This window comes from Protomyctophum parallelum, assembly GCF_964188405.1.
Source record: "Protomyctophum parallelum genome assembly, chromosome: 10".
Taxonomy (NCBI): domain Eukaryota; kingdom Metazoa; phylum Chordata; class Actinopteri; order Myctophiformes; family Myctophidae; genus Protomyctophum; species Protomyctophum parallelum.
The window spans coordinates 51085212-51106334 of record NC_139704.1 but is presented as its reverse complement, the minus strand read 5'-3'; the positions used below and the strand labels follow the sequence as shown (position 1 = coordinate 51106334).

Here is a 21123-nt window from a genome sequence, read left to right as displayed (position 1 = left end):
TTATTGTATCTGAAGTTGTTATATTTTACCTAAATATTTTGCTGATACATTACAATGTCAAATAAATGTATGAAGATTATGAAATATACATGGCAACTAGAACACGCACACGCACACGCACGCGCGCACACACACACACACACACACACACACACACACACACACACACACACACACACACACACACACACACACACACACACACACACACACACACACACACACACACACACACACACTCACACACACACGCTTTGCTTATGGTTGTCCATCAAATGGCAGGGCTGGTGCATAATGCACTGAGCTGTTCTCCTATGAGGTCTGTCAGAGCTGTTCTGCTATGAGGTCTGTCAGAGCTGTTCTCCTATGAGGTCTGTCAGAGCTGTTCTCCTATGAGGTCTGTCAGAGCTGTTCTCCTATGAGGTCTGTCAGAGCTGTTCTGCTATGAGGTCTGTCAGAGCTGTTCTGCTATGAGGTCTGTCAGAGCTGTTCTCCTATGAGGTCTGTCAGAGCTGTTCTCCTATGAGGTCTGTCAGAGCTGTTCTGCTATGATGTCTGTCAGAGCTGTTCTACTATGAGGTCTGTCAGAGCTGTTCTCCTATGAGGTCTGTCAGAGCTGTTCTGCTATGAGGTCTGTCAGAGCTGTTCTCCTATGAGGTCTGTCAGAGCTGTTCTGCTATGATGTCTGTCAGAGCTGTTCTACTATGAGGTCTGTCAGAGCTGTTCTCCTATGAGGTCTGTCAGAGCTGTTCTGCTATGAGGTCTGTCAGAGCTGTTCTCCTATGAGGTCTGTCAGAGCTGTTCTGCTATGAGGTCTGTCAGAGCTGTTCTCCTATGAGGTCTGTCAGAGCTGTTCTCCTATGAGGTCTGTCAGAGCTGTTCTCCTATGAGGTCTGTCAGAGCTGTTCTGCTATGAGGTCTGTCAGAGCTGTTCTCCTATGAGGTCTGTCAGAGCTGTTCTCCTATGAGGTCTGTCAGAGCTGTTCTCCTATGAGGTCTGTCAGAGCTGTTCTGCTATGAGGTCTGTCAGAGCTGTTCTCCTATGAGGTCTGTCAGAGCTGTTCTCCTATGAGGTCTGTCAGAGCTGTCATACGAGTCCAGGAGAGTCCTTACATTCCATGTTGCCAGTTTTAATGATTTCCTGTTTTGTTTTTTAATTCGACCGCGGTAACGGAACGGCCCGATAGATGCAGTATCCTTCCAGGCAATGTTGAGTGGACAACTTTTAGGCCACCTTTTCTAGGCCCTTCCCCACTCAGCAGTGTGGCCCCTTAATAGCTGGCTGCGGCAGAGAGTAGCAAGCAGAAAGCAGCATGCTACATGCACCATATACAAACTATGCATCTATGCTACTATACTACCGCACTAGACACGTCACCCTGTGTGAATTCCGTACTGTTCCCATAGCATGTGCAGTGATTGAATGAACTTCATTCAAGTGACTAGAAATATGAGTATTGTGTCTTTCATTGTGAACACGGCATTAGAGAACAAAGCTGAGATGTTAACATCCTCTCTCCGTTTGCCCCAGGAACCAACCATGGATTTACTTGAGGAACTCATCTTGAAGACTCTGAAGGAGCTGAAAGCCAGGGAGTTCGAGGACTTCAAGGTTCACTTGCATCACCCTGATATCTTTGAAGGCCTCGTTCCTCTCTCTGATATCTTTGAAGGCCTCGTTCCTCTCCCACCGCTTCCAACCCCAGACGTTCTAATCCCACAGTGCTTTCTTGAGAAGAACAACAAGAAGAGCATCGCTCATCTGATGGTGCTGAGCTACCCCGGTCATGCTCCTCAGATCATGGTGAATGTTCTGAAGAAGATCCACAGGAATGATCTACTGCACAGGTTACCACACATGGCCAAAGGTAGGTGAACCTCATACGGTCTATCCCTGGCCAAAGGAGGAATTCTTTGTAGTGTCTTACATGAGAGACGGTTCAAAGGGGAGATTGTGCGCTCATCTAGTGCATGTGTTTAGACACTTCAAAGGGGAGATTGTGTGCTCATCTAGTGCATGTGTTTAGACACTTCAAAGGGGAGATTGTGCGCTCATCTAGTGCATGTGTTTAGAAACTTCAAAGGGGAGATTGTGTGCTCCTCTAGTGCATGTGTTTAGACACTTCAAAGGGGAGATTGTTGCTCATCTAGTGCATGTGTTTAGACACTTCAAAGGGGAGATTGTGCGCTCATGTTGTGCATGTGTTTAGACACTTCAAAGGGGAGATTGTGTGCTCATCTAGTGCATGTGTTTAGACACTTCAAAGGGGAGATTGTGTGCTCATCTAGTGCATGTGTTTAGACACTTTAAAGGGGAGATTGTGCGCTCATCTAGTGCATGTGTTTAGACACTTCAAAGGGGAGATTGTGGTTAGACAGCAAGGAAATAATCAAATATAATGTTTGCTTTCTGGAAACATTTGAACTTGAGTACTCGCTTGACCTACTAGTACATTCTTCCCTGCTGCAATAACAGTTCATTACCTTGCTAAAGATTAATGTAATAACTTAACATCAGTTTAATAGCCAGATAATAGTTAATTACTGCCTGGTAACAGCAGGTTTCTTATACAATGCTGTTGTCTTTTCTAACTCAACAGTAGCTGTGACATCAGACCAGCATGAAGCTACAGGCGCTCACCCAACAATGTCAAGTTCAACGTCAACAAGTGGAGGAGTTTCTAAAGCGGAAGGTGAGCTGAAACTATGAATAGAAGTCTTCAATAAACTGATTAACCATTTGAACCCCAGCTTCCCTATTCTTAGGAGAACATTATACACAAATAGCAGATTTACAAGCTCAACACATTGCAATGTGTCATGTTGTTCTCTAAAGCAATGATTACTGTCACAATATAGAGCTATTTAACACTGTTACTGAACACACACTATATAGCAATGATTACTGTCACAGTATAGAGCTATTTAACACTGTTACTGAACACACTCTATAGCAATGATTACTGTCACAATATAGAGCTATTTAACACTGTTACTGAACACACACTATAGCAATGATTACTGTCACAATATAGAGCTATTTAACACTGTTACTAAACACACACACTATAGCAATGATTACTGTCACAATATAGAGCTATTTAACACTGTTAAACAGAAGGTTTCTTACACAATTCTGTTGTCTTTTCTAACTCAACAGTAGCTGTGACATCAGACCAGCATGAAGCTACAGGCACTGACCCAACAATGTCAAGTTCAACGTCAACAAGTGGAGGAGTCTCTAAAGCGGAAGGTGAGCTGAAACTATGAATAGAAGTCTTCAATAAACTGATTAACCATTTGAACCCCAGCTTCCCTATTCTTAGGAAAACATTATACACAAATAGCAGATTTACAAGCTCAACACATTGCAATGTGTCATGTTGTTCTCTAAAGCAATGATTACTGTCACAATATAGAGCTATTTAACACTGTTACTGAACACACACACTATAGCAATGATTACTGTCACAATATAGAGCTATTTAACACTGTTACTGAACACACACTATATAGCAATGATTACTGTCACAGTATAGAGCTATTTAACACTGTTACTGAACACACTCTATAGCAATGATTACTGTCACAATATAGAGCTATTTAACACTGTTACTGAACACACACACTATAGCAATGATTACTGTCACAATATAGAGCTATTTAACACTGTTACTGAACACACACTATATAGCAATGATTACTGTCACAGTATAGAGCTATTTAACACTGTTACTGAACACACTCTATAGCAATGATTACTTTCACAGTATAGAGCTATTTAACACTGTTACTGAACACACTCTATAGCAATGATTACTGTCACAATATAGAGCTATTTAACACTGTTACTGAACACACACTCTATAGCAATGATTACTGTCACAATATGGAGCTATTTAACACTGTTACTAAACACACACTATAGCAATGATTACTGTCACAATATAGAGCTATTTAACACTGTTACTGAACACACTCTATAGCAATGATTACTGTCACAATATGGAGCTATTTAACACTGTTACTAAACACACACTATAGCAATGATTACTGTCACAATATAGAGCTATTTAACACTGTTAAACAGAAGGTTTCGTACACAATGCTGTTGTCTTTTCTAACTCAACAGTAGCTGTGACATCAGACCAGCATAAAGCTACAGGTGCTGACCCAACAATGTCAAGTTCAACGTCAACAAGTGGAGGAGTCTCTAAAGCTGAAGGTGAGCTGAAACTATGAATAGATGTAAAACTTATTAACCACTTGAACCCCAGCTTCCCTATTCTGAGGAAAACATTATACACAAATAGCAGATTTACAAGCTCACAACACATTGCAATCTGTCATGTTGTTCTCTAAATCAATTATTACTGTCACAATATAGAGCTATTTAAGACTGTTACTGAACACACACTCTATAGCAATGATTACTGTCACAATATAGAGCTATTTAACAATGTTACTGAACACACACTATAGCAATGATTACTGTCACAATATAGAGCTATTTAACACTGTTACTGAACACACTCTATAGCAATGATTACTGTCACAATATAGAGCTATTTAACACTGTTACTAAACACACACTCTATAGCAATGATTACTGTCACAATATGGAGCTATTTAACACTGTTACTGAACACACACTCTATAGCAATGATTACTGTCACAATATAGAGCTATTTAACACTGTTAAACAGCAGGTTTCTTATACAATTCAGTTGTCTTTTCTAACTCAACAGTAGCTGTGACATCAGACCAGCCTGAAGCTACAGGCGCTGACCCAACAATGTCAAGTTCAACGTCAACAAGTGAAGGAGTCTCTAAAGCGGAAGGTGAGCTGAAACTATGAATAGATGTCTTCAATAAACTGATTAACCATTTGAACCCCAGCTTCCCTATTCTGAGGAAAACATTATACACAAATAGCAGATTTACCAGCTCACAACACATTGCAATCTGTCATGTTGTTCTCTAAATCAATTATTACTGTCACAATATAGAGCTATTTAAGACTGTTACTGAACACACACTCTATAGCAATGATTACTGTCACAATATAGAGCTATTTAACAATGTTACTGAACACACTCTATAGCAATGATTACTGTCACAATATAGAGCTATTTAACACTGTTACTGAACACACTCTATAGCAATGATTACTGTCACAATATATAGCTATTTAACACTGTTACTGAACACATTCTATAGCAATTATTACTGTCACAATATAGAGCTATTTAACACTGTTAAACAGAAGGTTTCTTACACAATTCTGTTGTCTTTTCTAACTCAACAGTAGCTGTGACATCAGACCAGCATAAAGCTACAGGCGCTGACCCAACAATGTCAAGTTCAACGTCAACAAGTGGAGGAGTCTCTAAAGCTGAAGGTGAGCTGAAACTATGAATAGATGTAAAACTGATTACTAAACAGCAGGTTTCTTATACAATTCTGTTGTCTTTTCTAACTCAACAATAACTGTGACATCAGACCAGCATGAAGCATTATCGTCCACCCCTACTTAGGAACAACCCAAAGAGCAGCCAGGATGGTGTGATGTTTGTTAGTATTACCTACTGTAACTGCCCGACCGTTTTTTCAATATTCATAGTGAACAAGGAAAACAACCGCACACTGTCTTCAAATGCAGTGACCAACTTTTATTCTTAGGGAAATATCAACGTTTCGGCCTATGCGGCCTTCATCAGGCTATCTTTATTCCATAAAGATAGCCTGATGAAACAGTGTTTGGTTATGGAGGTTTTGTCCCCCTCGATGTTAGCGTTGCCGTTGGGTCCTGGGACAAATAATGACAACACTTCTATACAGCTATGTGACGACATAAGATTTGTAGGGGACAGGAGGCGTAACGTTTGTGAGGGAAAGTTGATCATAATAAGAAATTATATTTATAAAGACATCAAATATTTAAACCAAGCACTTTTGGAATGTCCTCTTCTTCCATCTTGTGAAATACGCCACAGTGGAAATGATGCGTAAACAGATGCGTAATGATATCGTATTAATCCGTCCTCTCAACCTACGCTTAGGTCCCGTGTTATTCAGAGAAGCTGGTGTAATCACTTCATTTTTGCGGATCGTCGAGTTTATCCTTTCCGCATTTTTCCCAAGCGATTCGCCTGGTGTCGCCTGGTTAGATGGAACATCCACATCCATTCCACACCATATAAGGCAACAGGAAATATCGAAATACGTCATCATAGCCTGCAGGATTCAGTGAACAAATGGATTTGTTCTGATCATGGAAACGTAGGCATATAGCTATTTAAAATGTCAACCATATACGGCGGGTAGCCGATATCCTCTTTGTCAGATCCTCTTTGTCAGTAAGTGCAGGTTCATTTCATGATGTCATATTAAAATGATTCGCGGGACATTTGGCACCAAACTTGATTGATCTCATGATGAGATCAATGTAGTAGCCTACAGCCTACACAGCTACAGTTGCCCATATTATAATAAATTAAGGTGAGCTGGCTTAAAACTATGACTGGCTGAATTGCACGTGCTGATGCCACAATGTGGACTGCTGTCTGTCAGACCGGCATGTCTGTGAACCAGCATTAGAGCTAAAAGGTGTCGGGCTTGGGGGCAGATTCTGTATTGGACTCTAGGCAAACTTGCCTCTAGAATGCATGCATATACAGTAGGCATACACAAGTGATACTTGGCTTTTATATAGGATATATACATTTTTTATGTGCTGACCAATGTTGGGGACACATGCCTACATATTTTAGCTGAGATTTGGGAACTTTTTATTGATTCAGCATGAAGACTAAAGCCTTCTACGCAAGCGTATGGCCTTTACACTACCATGAGAGCTGGCGTAGCTATGTGCAGAGTTTCCGACCAACCAACGTCACCGTCAAGTTCACGGAGATGGCCATGAATTCCCACGCAATGTGAGAATCCACGTAAATGCCTGTCCTCTCACGCTCCGCTCACGTAGCGTCACGTTATGAGCGTACACGCCGTTGTGAATGAGGACCAGTGAGTTCTGTCCAATGAGGTGGAGTTTACACTCCCTCCAATGAGAAAAGGTTACATTTCTTCTTTGTTCAACAGCTGTGCCTCATCCAGAGAAGACCATGGCTTCCTCTCACGTAGATCCTCTACAGGTTGGTTTACTGGCAAATAGCAGCTCAAAATAAGGTTCATTAATACAATTAATTTGCATATTGAAAATAATAATACCTGCTACTCATTTCTATAGGGCTCTGTGGACATATTGGTGGCCAACAAGGTGGAACTGATCAAGTGGCTCAGATCAGATCTCCACATTCTACAGCATGCTCAGTGTGAGGGAATTATTGATGCCAGAGTTTATTTAAGACTGAAGAATATAGCGCAGCCAGAAGATGTTTGTATTGAGCTTATTGATACAGTGATTAGTGGAGGAGAGGGAACATCATCTCAGTTCCTTACACTTCTCAAAGATCCAGAGATTCTCGACACGTATCCACAACTCAAGGAATGGAACCCTTCTGCTGCGCTGCCAGGTAAGAAAGTAAAGAAAAGGTGGTTAATTGTATTTGTTGTGCCAGGTGGATGTAACGTCTACTTCGTTTGACTGCATAATTCATTGAAAGCATGAAAAGTTTATCTTAATGTCTAATGTAACACACACACACACACACACACACACACACACACACACACAGACCCAATATGATGATGTGTCTCCACTCTGACCAATCACTGTCTCACATCTCAGCTTTAGAAGAGAAGGCAAGACGAGAGAGCGCTGCCAAACTGAGAGGTAAGTTGTGTGTGTGTGTGTGTGTGTGTGTGTGTGTGTGTGTGTGTGTGAGTGTGTGTGTGTGTGTGTGTGTGTGTGTGTGTGTGTGTGTGCGCGTGCGTGCCTCACAGTTGGACAAAGATATTTATTATAGTTGTGTTCACTAACAATACTTCTAGAAGGACATACTTAGCTTAGGATTCCTAACTGTTTAGTAGAAGGATTAATTGCCAGCAATCATAGAGAGAGCCTCTGAGAATAGTCCTGTACACTGTGTTTATAGCCTCCATTTACTACTACTAATACCATCTGTACACTGTGTTTATAGCCTCCATTTACTACTACTAATACCATCTGTTAGGGCTGCACGACTTTGCCTAAAAAAATAACCTAGATTATTTTCTCTGAAACCTCGATTTCGATTTCGATGTGAATTTTCCTATTGGAATAAATTCCAAACCTTAAGGATCCCTGGCTAATAAGACATGTGCCTTAAAACATTATACTTGCCCTCTATGAATACATTTTTTATTTTAAAACACCATCAACATTTTATTTCTTTCATAAAGAGAGAATCTTTCTGCACCCATCGCAGGTTGATGATATGTCCATGTGTGGTCCAGCCCTAGCTCTGGTCCATAGCCTTACTGCTTCTATCTGCCCTGCGCAGACAGAAGCAGTAAGGCTATGGACCAGAGCTAGTCCAGCCCTATGGAATGCATATGCTAATAAAACAACTTAATACTGCCTAAGAATAATATGAGCATCAAAGCAATATTTAAATACTTTTTTATAACATGTGCATTCCATACATTCCCTGGGGCTGGACCACACATGGACATACAGTATGTCATATGACATCCTCAACTTGGACAGGAGCAGTTCCTAAGATTCTCTATTTATGAAAGAAATAAAACATATTTAAGGTGTTTTTATTTTTTAGATATAGAGGGTATAGTGTTTTAAGGCATATTTGTCTGACCAGGGATCCTTTTAAACAAAGAAAGATAAATCCCCTTTGGGATTAAACAAGTGAAAACGTTTACAATACGTCCAAATTAACTCTTTAAAAAAAATAGCCAATTTAACGTTTAGGTGCCCACTCTTCCTCCACCCATGCAATGTGAAATGCCACTGAATCTGTAGGCCTAATCGTTTTCCATTTTGATGATGTCTCGTCATATGGGCCACATCTCTTTTCAACTTGTGACAGCCAGCTTGTGTACTGTGAAGGCAAAGGTTTCTGAACGTCTCGTCCTCCATTTTTACGCGTGCTGAAAATAGACTACTAGCTCACAACGTGTTGCCGAGGCGACATTGTGAGCTTGCAGATCAGCTATTTTCTTTAGCATGCTGATGCAACAGGTCGTACGGCGAAACATAAGACAGGCTTCCCTTGTGTTTTTAGCCGAGGCGACGTACACAGTCAACACAGAGTCAGACACATGGGATAAACAGTGTACACTACCCGACTTTACGATAATAAGGGACAGGAGGTGGGCTATGAACCAGAGCTACTCGCTGCTATGCCTGTCCATTCTCCAGGCACTAGAACAATACGTGCTGCCGTCTCCCACAGGGATCGACCGACCCAACTAAAACCTGTCCCCGTAAAAAGTCGATCTGTGCCTGTGAGAGACTGCAACACGAGCGTCCCAACCAGGGGGGCAGTCAGACAGATATTCTGTGAAGCCACTAAGGAAATCGGGACTTCCTGAAAGTTCATATAATGGCCTGTTGTGGCGCTGTCATTGGGCCCAAAAAAACCCATATTGCACACCGGTGGCGTCCGACGCGCGCTGGCGCCTCGCCTGACGCGCCGATAGAACCAGTTCTATTTTCCAGGCAGCGCTGCGCGGCAGCCGGCAACGCGTCGCGCCACGTCGGACGGAGCCGGTGTGTGTTGGGCTTAAGTTGTCATCTCTATATTGTCATAACTAGTCCACAATGACAATGACTGGAGTGGAAAATGTTCTATTCACTGGAATGAACACACCATTGTGGAAGGTTTAAAGGTTTTATTGAATGAAGGAATGACATGATGAGGTGGAGAGTGGGGGTAGCGGGGCGTGGGTTCCGGGGGGTGTCTTTGGGGAGGGGGTCGTGTGGCGGTCAGCCCGCGGTACACGTGGAGGCGTGATCCCCCCGTGGGAACTGTGAGGAAGGGAGGAGAGATGGAGCAGAGTGGAGATGCTGCTGGTCCTGTGGTGGTGGTGATGGGGATGGTGGCGGGATACCAAAAGCAGAGAGGATGCTGGGTTGTCTGGGGCGGGTATAAGTAGGCTCGGGTAGATCGGTGTGGAGGGCGGAGGATGGCGTGGAGGTGTGTTCCTCCGCCTCCTGAACATCTGTTGTTCCAACTCCATTTCTGTTATTGGTAACAGGTACACATTCTCTATCTCTCTCTCTCTCTCTCTCTCTCTCTCTCTCAGGTCCGTTGGTGGAAACATCAGGGCTTCCCATTACTTACTATGAAGACCAGCTTAAGGACAACATGAGCAGTAGCTGCAGTACTTTTGTCAAATTGGGCACAGAGTCTGAGGTTGAGGTTGAAACGGTCTTCATCCCGCTCCACAATCTAGACATCAAAGACACAGAAATCCACAGCCACCATGAGGTCAGACAGATGGAGATGAAGAAGCCAGGACATGGAACACAAATCCAACCTGAAGAAATTCACGAAGACCCTTCTGGAAGAGTCATAAGATCAGCATTGACCACTGGCTGTGCAGGAATTGGCAAAACGTTCCTCGTACTAAAGTATCTGTCTGACTGGGCCAAGAAACGTTTCGGCCAAGGTCCACACCTCGTGTTCCCACTCAAGTTCCGCCAGTTAAATCTGCTCAAGGGAAAGAAATTTACTTTGGCACAGCTAATTCACCACTGCATCAAGGAAACCAGATTCATTGAGGAAGAAGTTCTTAATGACATCTTCAAGGTGTTGCAGAAGTCAGTAAGCTACAACAAGAGCCCCTTCAAAGTCATGATTGTTATGGATGGATATGATGAAGAAAATTTCCAGTTCGATTTCAAAACAGATTTTGGCCTCGTGAATGTGGTGGATTCGTACCCAGTGGAACATCTGCTTGTAAACCTCATCAAGGGAGAGCTGCTCCCCTCTGCTCGCATCTGGATAACCTCCCGACCTGCAGCAGTCAAACAGATTCCTAAGGCGTTTGTTAACAGGATGACAGAAGTACGAGGCTTCATTGAAGATGACCAGAAGAAGGACTTCTTCCAGAAGTTCTTCATGAAGAGCATCAGTGATGAGAACCAGGCCAGCTCAATCTTCTCACACATCCAGAAATTAAAGATCCTCCTCACCATGTGTGAAATCCCAGTCTTCTGTTGGATCCTTGCTACCGTTGTGCAGAACACGGGGATGACAAAGCTGCCCAAAACCCTGGTTGAGCTGTTCTGCCGCTTCCTGATGGGTGAGACACTGCGGGAGAAGATGAAGGATCCTACACTAAACGATGAAGACAAAGAGAAGCTCATAAAGGATGCAGGAGACGTTCTTCTGAAGCTGGGAAAGCTGGCGTTTGTCCAACTGGACAAAGGACGAATCATTTTCGATGAGAAAGACCTGAAAGCGTGTGGTCTTGATGTGATCAAGGACTTGATATCGGGCTTTTGCACAACCTTCTTCAAAGAAGACGACTTCTTCTTCAAACAAACTGTCTACTGCTTCGTTCATCTGAGCATCCAGGAGTTTCTGGCTGCAGTCTACCTGTTCCACTGTTTCACACAGAAGAACACGGAGGTCCTGAAGACATTCCTGGGAGATGATGGTGACAACAGTGACATTTCCCTGTCTGACTTCCTGAAGGCTGTTATGAAGAAAACCCTGAAGAGTGAGAGTGGTCACCTGGACCTCTTTGTCCGTTTCCTTCATGGTCTCTCACTGCAGTCCAACCAGAGTCTGTTAGGAGGTCTTCTGGGTCAGACAGAGAACCGTCAAGAGGAGATCCAGAGAGCCATCGACAACCTGAAGGACATGGATGATGATGATGCCTCTCCTGACAGATGTATCAACATCTTCCACTGTCTGATGGAGATGAACGACCCGTCAGTCAGTCGGGGGATCCAACAGTACCTGGAGTCAGAGAACAGCTCAGGGAAGGAACTCTCTGTGCCCCAGTGTTCAGCTCTGGCCTCCATGCTGGTGATGTCAGAGCAGGTTCTGGAGGAGTTGGACGTGCAGAAATACAACACAGACAACGCGGGGCGACGGAGACTGGTCCCAGCTGTGAGGAACTGCAAAACGGCCAGGTTAGTACTTATAAGAATATAATCATGTTAGAGCAGCTTTCGAGCAGACAATGTACACATTGTCATTATGACAAATGAGAACATTATTTCAGTTCAGTGAGACTCACTTCATATTTATGAATGAATGAATGATTCATTCATTGTGTGTGTGTGTGTGTGTGTGTGTGTGTGTGTGTGTGTGTGTGTGTGTGTGTGTGTGTGTGTGTGTGTGTGTACTATTTACCAGTGTCCTCATTAGTTATTCTACAATGAAAACAGACTATACCAAATGAGAAATGGACCGTACCATTATAGTGAAGGGGTGTACAGAGGATGGTCTTTTAAACAATGAGCTTGGTCATTACGTTCAAACGTTACTTAATACATTTAAATGTAAGTTCCATGATTTCCATCTATCTTCCACTTCTCTGTTCTTACTGACATCCTGCTAATGTCTGAAGAACTAGATTGAAGATCTTTTAGGTTCCTTTCACACCTAACGTTTGCTTACAAGGTCTGGATCAAGTACCAAATGTTTGCATTGTTGCATTAGGTCTGCTTAGCGTTCACAGAGGACTTTGTTAAGCAAACCAAAATATTTAACAAATGTCATGTGGTCGTACAGGCTGTTCATCTGTTGACAGAACATTTCTTCACTTCACTGTCAGAGTGGAGCAACAGCAGCGAGTTGTTATTTTCATTATTTATTGTTTGTATTCCAATCAAATAAACAGTGGAAAGGTATGAGCACATATAAATTCAATATGCCTCTTATTTGCTTATATATTGGCCAGAAAAGTATCCAAACACACACATGTCGGACAGCTCCACAGGGAACCTCTTTGACAGTGAACGTGGTCTGTTCTGTTTTTATTTTTTTATTGATTTTTGAAGGGACAGACAGTAGGCTGACAGGAAACGGGAGAGAGATGGGGGGATGACATGCAGTAAAGGCCGTGTCGGGTCCGGGAGTCGAACCCGTGGCACACTGCGACTGGATTACCAGTCCGGTGCCCAGACCGTTACGCTACGGCCTGGGCCGTCTGTTCTGTTTTGATCATCTCTGATTTTACATTTAATCTGTAATTACAGACTTGCTGACTGTGACCTCAAGGAGGAACACATTGAAGTTGTGGCTTCAGCTCTCAGCTCCAATCCGTCCCATTTGAGGGAACTGGACTTGAGTGGAAACGTCTTGAAGGATTCCGGAGTGGATCTCATCTGTGCCGCACTGAAGAGCCCAAACTGTTGTCTGGAGATTCTCAGGTCAGATTAATTTACCATTTTTATTTGGTTACATTCTGTTATAGTAAGTGATTATAATGCAGTTATTATGGAGGTGGTACTTTATTTGAAGTGTGGATAAGGTTTGATATCATGGTAACTCACACTGACCTTAATATTGATAAGATACAGTGACTAATGTATGTAGTCTTTATGCTGAGATACTACATTTAACCCATTTTGGGCGGGAACCCCTTTTGGTGTTAGCATTATGTTATGCTTTAACTATTGAAAAATAGCAGATCTACAAGCTCATAGCGCGCGTTCATTGTGGCGCGCTATGAACTTGTAGGTCTGCTATTTTTGAAAAATCGAAGAACCACTGACATAGAAACATAGCTTTTTCAGAAAACTGTCAGGATGTAGAAGACATTTTTAGAATCTGATCTCAGGTCAGAATGGATTAAAACACTAAACACCTCTGATGACACTATGAGTGGTTAAATGTGTTCTGTCAGAGTGTCATCCCCTAGTTTTGAATGATATTTATATCAATGTTAATTCTTAATTGGTATCAGCGGCGTAACTAGATGTCAGTAAGCCCCGGCGCAGGCTGGTCAGCCCCCGACAGTTTGATCAAAATGCACAAAATGTTCTAAAAACCCAGTGGGAGAGGGGATTTTATGTGGAAAACTTATGCTGCATGAGCCAACGGAAATTGTATGGCAGGAATATGTATTTTATTCGTCTTAAAATCTCTCTCTCTCTCTCTCTCTCTCTCTTTCTCCCCCTCCTCATCTGTCTGGTTGTATTCTTCATTTAGTCTGAAGAACTGCTGGTTGTCGGAGAGAAGCTGTGAAGTTCTGGCCTCGGCTCTCGCCTCCAATCCTTCCCATTTGAGAGAATTAGACCTGACTTTGAACAACCTGCAGGACTCTGGAATTGAGCTTCTATGTGCCGGAGTGAAGAGTCCACATTGTCACCTGCAGACTCTGAGGTAAATTATTCTGTGTGGATCTGTACTGCAGACTCTGAGGTAAATAGAGTTTTATTCTGTGTGGATCTGTACTGCAGACTCTGAGGTAAATAGAGTTTTATTCTGTGTGGATCTGTACTGCAGACTCTGAGGTAAATAGAGTTTTATTCTGTGTGGATCTGTACTGCAGACTCTGAGGTAAATAGAGTTTTATTCTGTGTGGATCTGTACTGCAGACTCTGAGGTAAATAGAGTTTTATTCTGCGTGGATCTGTACTGCAGACTCTGAGGTAAATAGAGTTTTATTCTGTGTGGATCTGTACTGCAGACTCTGAGGTAAATAGAGTTTTATTCTGTGTGGATCTGTACTGCAGACTCTGAGGTAAATAGAGTTTTCTCTGTACTGGAGCATCAACAGCAGTTTGTTAAAGTGTGGATATCTCTGCAGGTTGTCAGGCTGTGCGATCACAGAGAAAGGCTGTTCTTCTCTGGCTTCAGCTGTAGCCCTCAACCCCTCCTCCCATCTGAAGCATGTGGACCTCAGCCGTAACCACCCAGGAGGAGATGCTGAGCAGACGCTGCTCTCTGCTGGACTGGAGACTGTCAAGTGAGTCGACTTGGACTGTGTCCATCCATCTTGGTTTAAAATACGTTTTTATTTTATCTTTTCTAAGGCTGTCAAAGTATTAGTAACATGTTAATCGCGCGTCAACACACATTCCTTTTAAGGGCGTTAATTTAATTAACGTGAGATTTACACAATGCACGGTGAAGTTTGAAAGGTTGAGAGTCTGAGACACTTGCATGTTGCTGTTTTCTACTGGCCAAGTAAACCCGCCTCTGAATCCACTCTGCTCCAATCAGTCTTGACGGAGATTTCCGTCCCGGTACTTCGTACGGTCTGGTGCTTGAGACGGAGATTGATAAAAACGACAGAGATTAATGATCTCAAAACCGGTCGCATCGCTCTACAGCCTAGGAGCGCTTGTTGCGCAATCCTCTATGTTGCGCAACATACTCTAACTCGCGATCTAAATCATTCCGTCTAATTCTAAGAAAAGATTATGTGTTAGACGGGCCCCCGCTGTCCAGTCGCTAGTCGCGATAGAATCGTGTTTAGAGTGTTTTGGCTACATTTAGCTGCTACAGCAACATCCGGTCCGTCGGTAAAAGTGCTCCGTGTTTATAAATCGCTGGGCACATTTTATTAATGGATTAAATAACCCTGGTAGAGTCGCTGCGAATGGGCAGAGAAGTCGTCGGGGAATGGACTAACTGTCTGTGTGTCTGTGTGCGTGCGCGCGCCACAAACTGACTGTTATTTTGCGGGCACATGGCCGAGGCACATGGAGATGGCGCAAAGTGATCCTTAATTAGTTTACAATCTGTACTTATAGATTAGGCTATCCGATCATCATATTAAATTAGTATGCTACTCTGCACATGCCATGTTAGCTATACAGTTTATAGATCATGCTTAAGCATGTGTTTAATTTTGCAGTATTTATATTTAAACAATATGAAGAAAGTCTCCAGCACTTGGATCCCCGCACACTGTGACAGCCCTCCATGTTTACAGACAGACAGACAGACTACTCTGTACACTGCGGTGTTTTTATGCGTTTCCTTAACCCATTTTGGGCGGGAACCCATTTTGGTGTTAGCATCATGTCGTGCTTTAGCTATTGAAAAATAGCAGATCTACAAGCTCATAGCGCGCCACCGAGTGGCGCGCTACGAGCTTGTAGGTCTGCTATTTTTGAAAAATCGAAGAACGACTGACATAGAAGACATTATTTTTTTATCTGATCTCAGGTCAGAATGAAAACTCATGTCGTGCTTTAGCTATTGAAAAATAGCAGATCTACAAGCTCATAGCGCGCCACCGAGTGGCGCGCTACGAGCTTGTAGGTCTGCTATTTTTGAAAAATCGAAGAGTGATTGACATAGAAGACATTTTTTTTTATCTGATCTCAGGTCAGAATGAAAACTGTCAGGATGTAGAAGACATTTTTTGAATCTGATCTCAGGTCAGAATGGGTTAATGTGCTCATCTGCCCATATTTTCGGCCTCCTCATTCGATCACGTCTATTCACGGTAACGGGACATCTCGCTGCGTAAAATATCCCTTCTCCGTCTCCAACTTTACTCCTCATTCATCCGCCACATTGTCTGCTTCATTTCCTTTATTTGATGTGATTGCATTCCCACCTGCACCGAATCGAAATCAAGTGCGATTGGAAGCGAAGAGAAACCCCCGTTTTTTGGCGGAGTAGAATGCGGTTCTTTGATTAGGATTCGAATGAGGCTTCACACCTGCCAAACGAAGCGCACTTTCCGACAATGCATCAGGATTGGTTTTAATCGCAGTAATGCTTTCTGGTGTGAAGGCGAAATTAGATTGACTCATATTTTAGTATGTCGGATGCAAACCTATCTCTGTTTTTCTTTTTTCTGCAATACATCAGTGCTATTGAACACTGTGTACGTCTGTGTGTGGGCTTTACAAATATGAAACCAATTAAAAGTATCCCTGTTGGTGTTTTAAGCATTGTTATACTTTACCTATTGAAAATTAGCAGATCTACAAGCTCATAGCGCGGCTATAGTGCCGCACTATATGAGCTATTTTTGCTTTTATTTTTTTGCTATTTTTAAAATCATTAGAATGCGGCACAAAATCTTTGAATATATATATTATTTCAGAACGAACATTTTCACTCAAATCTTTGCTTCTGTGGTAACCCTAAAACAACATATTTTCAGATGGGGGTCCGCAGCCAAATACAGATCATTCTGTGGGTTCTTGACAGACTTAATGCAGTAATTTAACTCTTGAGAGCGTAAAATGAAACCAAATGCACCCGGGAGGGTCTCTAGAGTTAAAGATCTGTAAGGGTCCACTTTGTTACCAACTCTCCATCATTTAGTTGGCACCAGTCTATATATCGGAACTTGTAGCTCCCAAAGTATCGACAAGGGCCCTGAGGTCGACTGACCAGTCACTTCTCAAGATCCCTAAATCAAAGCTGAAATCCCGCCCGGGGGGGGGAATAGGTCATTTCCCGTTGTAGCGTCTACACTGTGGAATGAACTTCCACCTCATGGCAGAGCTTCTCAGTCCTTGTCTGTGTTTAAATCACGTCTGAAAACTCACTTGTACTCCTTGGCATTCTGACCGGGCACCCATTTTGGTGTCGGCATCATGTTATGCTTTAGCTATTGAAAAACAGCAGATCTACAAGCTCATATCGCGCCACCGAGTGGCGCGATACGAGCTTGTAGGTCTGCTATTTTTGAAAAAAGAAAAAAAAACATATTTTTTTTTAGAATCTGATCTCAGGTCAGAATGGGTTCATCAGACCAGTGTGTGTCCGGCGGAAACCTCGTATGAATCTGATCTCAGGTCAGAATGGGTTAAGAGTTGCTGCTTCCACTGCATTGTGTCCTTATGTTGCCCTGTTTATGTACTGTTGTTTTTTCTTTGATATTTTAGTATTTCTTTGTGTACAGCACTTTGTTCCAACCTTGTTGTATACAAATGTGCTTCATAAATAAAGTGGATTGGATTGGACCACCTGGAGCCCCCTTAACCCATTTAGGCCTGACGTCGAAATTAAGAAAATGTCTTGTAACTCATGACAGTTTTCTGAAAAACCTATATTTCTACAGTATATCAGTGGTGCTCAAACTATTTCATATCAAGTACCCCAAAAAGTATATGAAATTGGCCCAGAAGCAAAGATTTGAGTTAAAAACGTTCGCTCTGACAGATTATATATTCAAAGATTTGCACCACATTTTCACAAAGATAGAAGATCTACAAGCTCGTAGATCTGCTATTTTTCAATAGCTAAAGTATAACATAATGCTTAACACCAAAAGGGGTTCGCGCCCTTTTGGTGTTAGCGTCATGCTATGCTTTAGCTATTGAAAATAGCAGATCTTCAAGCTCATAGCGCGCCACCGAGTGGCGCGCTATGAGCTTGTAGGTCTGCTATTTTTGAAAAACGACTGACATAGAAACATAGCTTTTTCAGAAAACTGTCAGGATGTAGAACTTAGAAGACATTTTTAGAATGTGATCTCGGGTCTAAATGGGTTAAGGACCACTCGTGGTCCCCGGACCACTGGTTGAGAACCACTGCTTTATTCAATAAATGTTTAATGGTGAATGTGAGCTGAAGAGTCTTAATGAAGTGATGCATGTTCATACTCTCTGTATCATTCAATGGTAATAGAAATGTTTCATCATTTCTTCCTACAGTGTGAATCATGGAGGACAACACTGGATAGATCACTGGATTAATCCTCGACTCCTTTCAAGATGTGAGTGTCTGTCTGTCTGTCTGTCTGTCTGTCTGTCTGTCTGTCTGTCTGTCTGTCTGTCTGTCTGTCTGTCTGTCTGTCTGTCTGTCTGTCTGTCTGTCTGCCTGCCTGCCTGCCTGCCTGCCTGCCTGTCTGTCTGTGGGGACCCCCCACAATAATCATATCTGAACTGGGGACCCCCCATAATAATCATATCTGTCCGTGCTCATATTTGTGCGTGTACGTGCGTGTGCCTGTGCACATCTTCATGTCTGTGTGTGTACGTGCCCGTGCACATCTTCGTGTTTGCCTGTGCACATCTTTGTGTGTGTGTGGGTGTGTGTGTGTGTGTGTGTGCGCGCACGCCTGTGCACATCTTCATGTGTGTGTGTGTACGTGCGTGTGCCTGTGCACATCTTCATGTGTGTGTGACTGTGTGTGTACGTGCGTGTGCCTGTGCACATCTTCATGTGTGTGTGACTGTGTGTGTACGTGCGTGTGCCTGTGCACATCTTCATGTGTGTGTGACTGTGTGTGTGTACGTGCGTGTGCCTGTGCACATCTTCATGTGTGTGTGTGACTGTGTGTGTGTACGTGCATTAGGCGTGTGTGTGTACGTGCGTGTGCCTGTGCACATCTTCATGTGTGTGTGACTGTGTGTGTGTACGTGCATTAGGCGTGTGTGTGTGCGTGCAGGATCTATGACACGTCCGTCGGCGAGGCCGGTGTTTGGCGCCCATTAGTCTGGTGCAGTGTTGTTTTTGGCAGCAGATTTCTATTTTAGTTTTAGTCATAGTCTTTGGACTGAAACTTCATTTAGTTTTAGTCACAGTTTAGTCACCTGGAATGTCTTAGTGTTAGTCTAGTTTTAGTCGACTAAATGTCATAAGATTTTAGTCGACTAAATCTACAGGTGATTTAGTCGACTGAAATGTATTTTGGCGGGTCTTGATGCCGTGTTTTTACACTTTCAGCATGCAACCAAGTGTAAAATGACTTATACTGGATCTCTTGTCCACTAGTCCCTTCCTAACATTTTAGTCTAGTTTTTATTTGTCAACGAAATTGTCAGTATATTTAGTCTCAGTTTTAGTCACCATAGCTTAGTTTTCATTTAGTTTCCATTTAGTTTTTGTCAGTGAAAAAAGGTAGTCGACGAACATTTTTCGTCTTAGTTTTAGTCGACGAAAACAACACTGGTCTGGTGGCACCGTGGTGAGACGCCACAACGTGCATATGTGTGTGTGTACGTGCATGTGCCTGTGCACATCTTCGAGTGAGTGCGTGTGCCTGTGCACATCTTCATGTGTGTGTGTGTACGTGCATCTACGTGCGTGTGCCTGTGCACATATTTTGTGCGTGTGTGTGTGTGTGTACGTGCATGTGTCCGTGCACATATTCGTGTGTGTTTGTGTGTACGTGCGTGCACCCGTGCACATCTTCGTGTGTGTGTGTGTGTGTGTCAGTCAGTCAGTAAATAATGTATTTAATGTTTACTGTGTTGTTTTCTCATCAGATTCCCAGCGTCTCACTCTGGACCCAAACACAGCACACTGTGACCTCACTCTGTCTGAGGACAACAGGAAGGTCACATGGGTGGAGGGACAGAGTCATCAGTATCCTGATCATCCTCAGAGGTTTGATCTCCGGCGTCAGGTTCTGAGTGCAGAGAGTGTGAGCGAACGCTGCTACTCTGAGGTAGAGGTCAGTGGAGGGGTTCTGATAGCAGGGACTGACAGAAGGATCAGCAGGAAAGGACGTGGTGATGACTGTGACCTTGGAGGCACCATGTCCTGGAGTCTGCTGTGTGATGATGACCGTTACGGTGTCCTCCACAATGGGAAGGTGACTGTCCTCCCCGTCCCCTCCGGACGCTCCAACGGGGTCTGGAGAGTAGCACTGTATGTGGACCGTCCCACTGAGACTCTGTCCTTCTATGAGGTGTCCTCAGAGGACACTCTGACCCACCTGCACACCTTCCAGACCACGTCCACTGAACCGCTATGTGTTGGGTTCTACTTGTGGCCTGGCTCCTCAGCGTTTCTGTGTGAGCAGAGATAGAGTCTCTATGCGACGGTCACATCAGGTCGCCATGGTTACTCCACATGTGACATCATCATCATCATCATCATCATGATGATGTCATGATATATGAGACAATATCCAAACAGGAGAATATCTCTCCTGACTCGCCCAAGTTCATACTGGGGGACTTCAACGGATGTCCCCTTAAACAGACACTGCCCAATTTCTACCAATACGTGACATGCCCAACAAGACGTGAAAAGACTCTTGATTTATGCTCTGGAAACATAAAGGAGGCGTACGGTAGCCACTGAACATTAAGGAAACATAAAGGAGGCGTACGGTAGCCACTGAACATTAAGGAAACATAAAGGAGGCGTACGGTAGCCACTGAACATTAAGGAAACATAAAGGACCCTAAAATGGAGCTCCGGTCATAACGCAGCCCACCTGGTCCCACGTTACAAACAGAGACTCAAAGAAGTTCTGACCTGAGATCAGATTCATACGAGGTTTCCACTGGACACACACACACTGGTCTGATTAACCCCATTCTGACCTGAG

The 21123-nt window shown here is 43.2% G+C and overlaps 1 protein-coding gene across 1 annotated transcript; it reads left to right on the top strand.

The window, feature by feature from the left end:
• Positions 1 to 1540: 1540 nt before the first annotated feature.
• LOC310865905 (uncharacterized protein) lies at positions 1541 to 20595 on the top strand (the record flags this gene model as incomplete). Its single annotated transcript, XM_083775108.1, has 15 exons — positions 1541 to 1868; positions 2601 to 2693; positions 3161 to 3253; positions 4133 to 4225; positions 4749 to 4841; positions 5309 to 5401; positions 7102 to 7154; positions 7250 to 7535; positions 7751 to 7795; positions 10207 to 12046; positions 13118 to 13291; positions 14073 to 14246; positions 14674 to 14832; positions 18494 to 18555; positions 20051 to 20595. 15 exons carry the CDS (start codon positions 1541 to 1543, stop codon positions 20593 to 20595), a joined length of 4131 nt encoding a protein of 1376 aa, XP_083631234.1.
• Between the last annotated feature and the right edge of the window lie 528 nt (positions 20596 to 21123).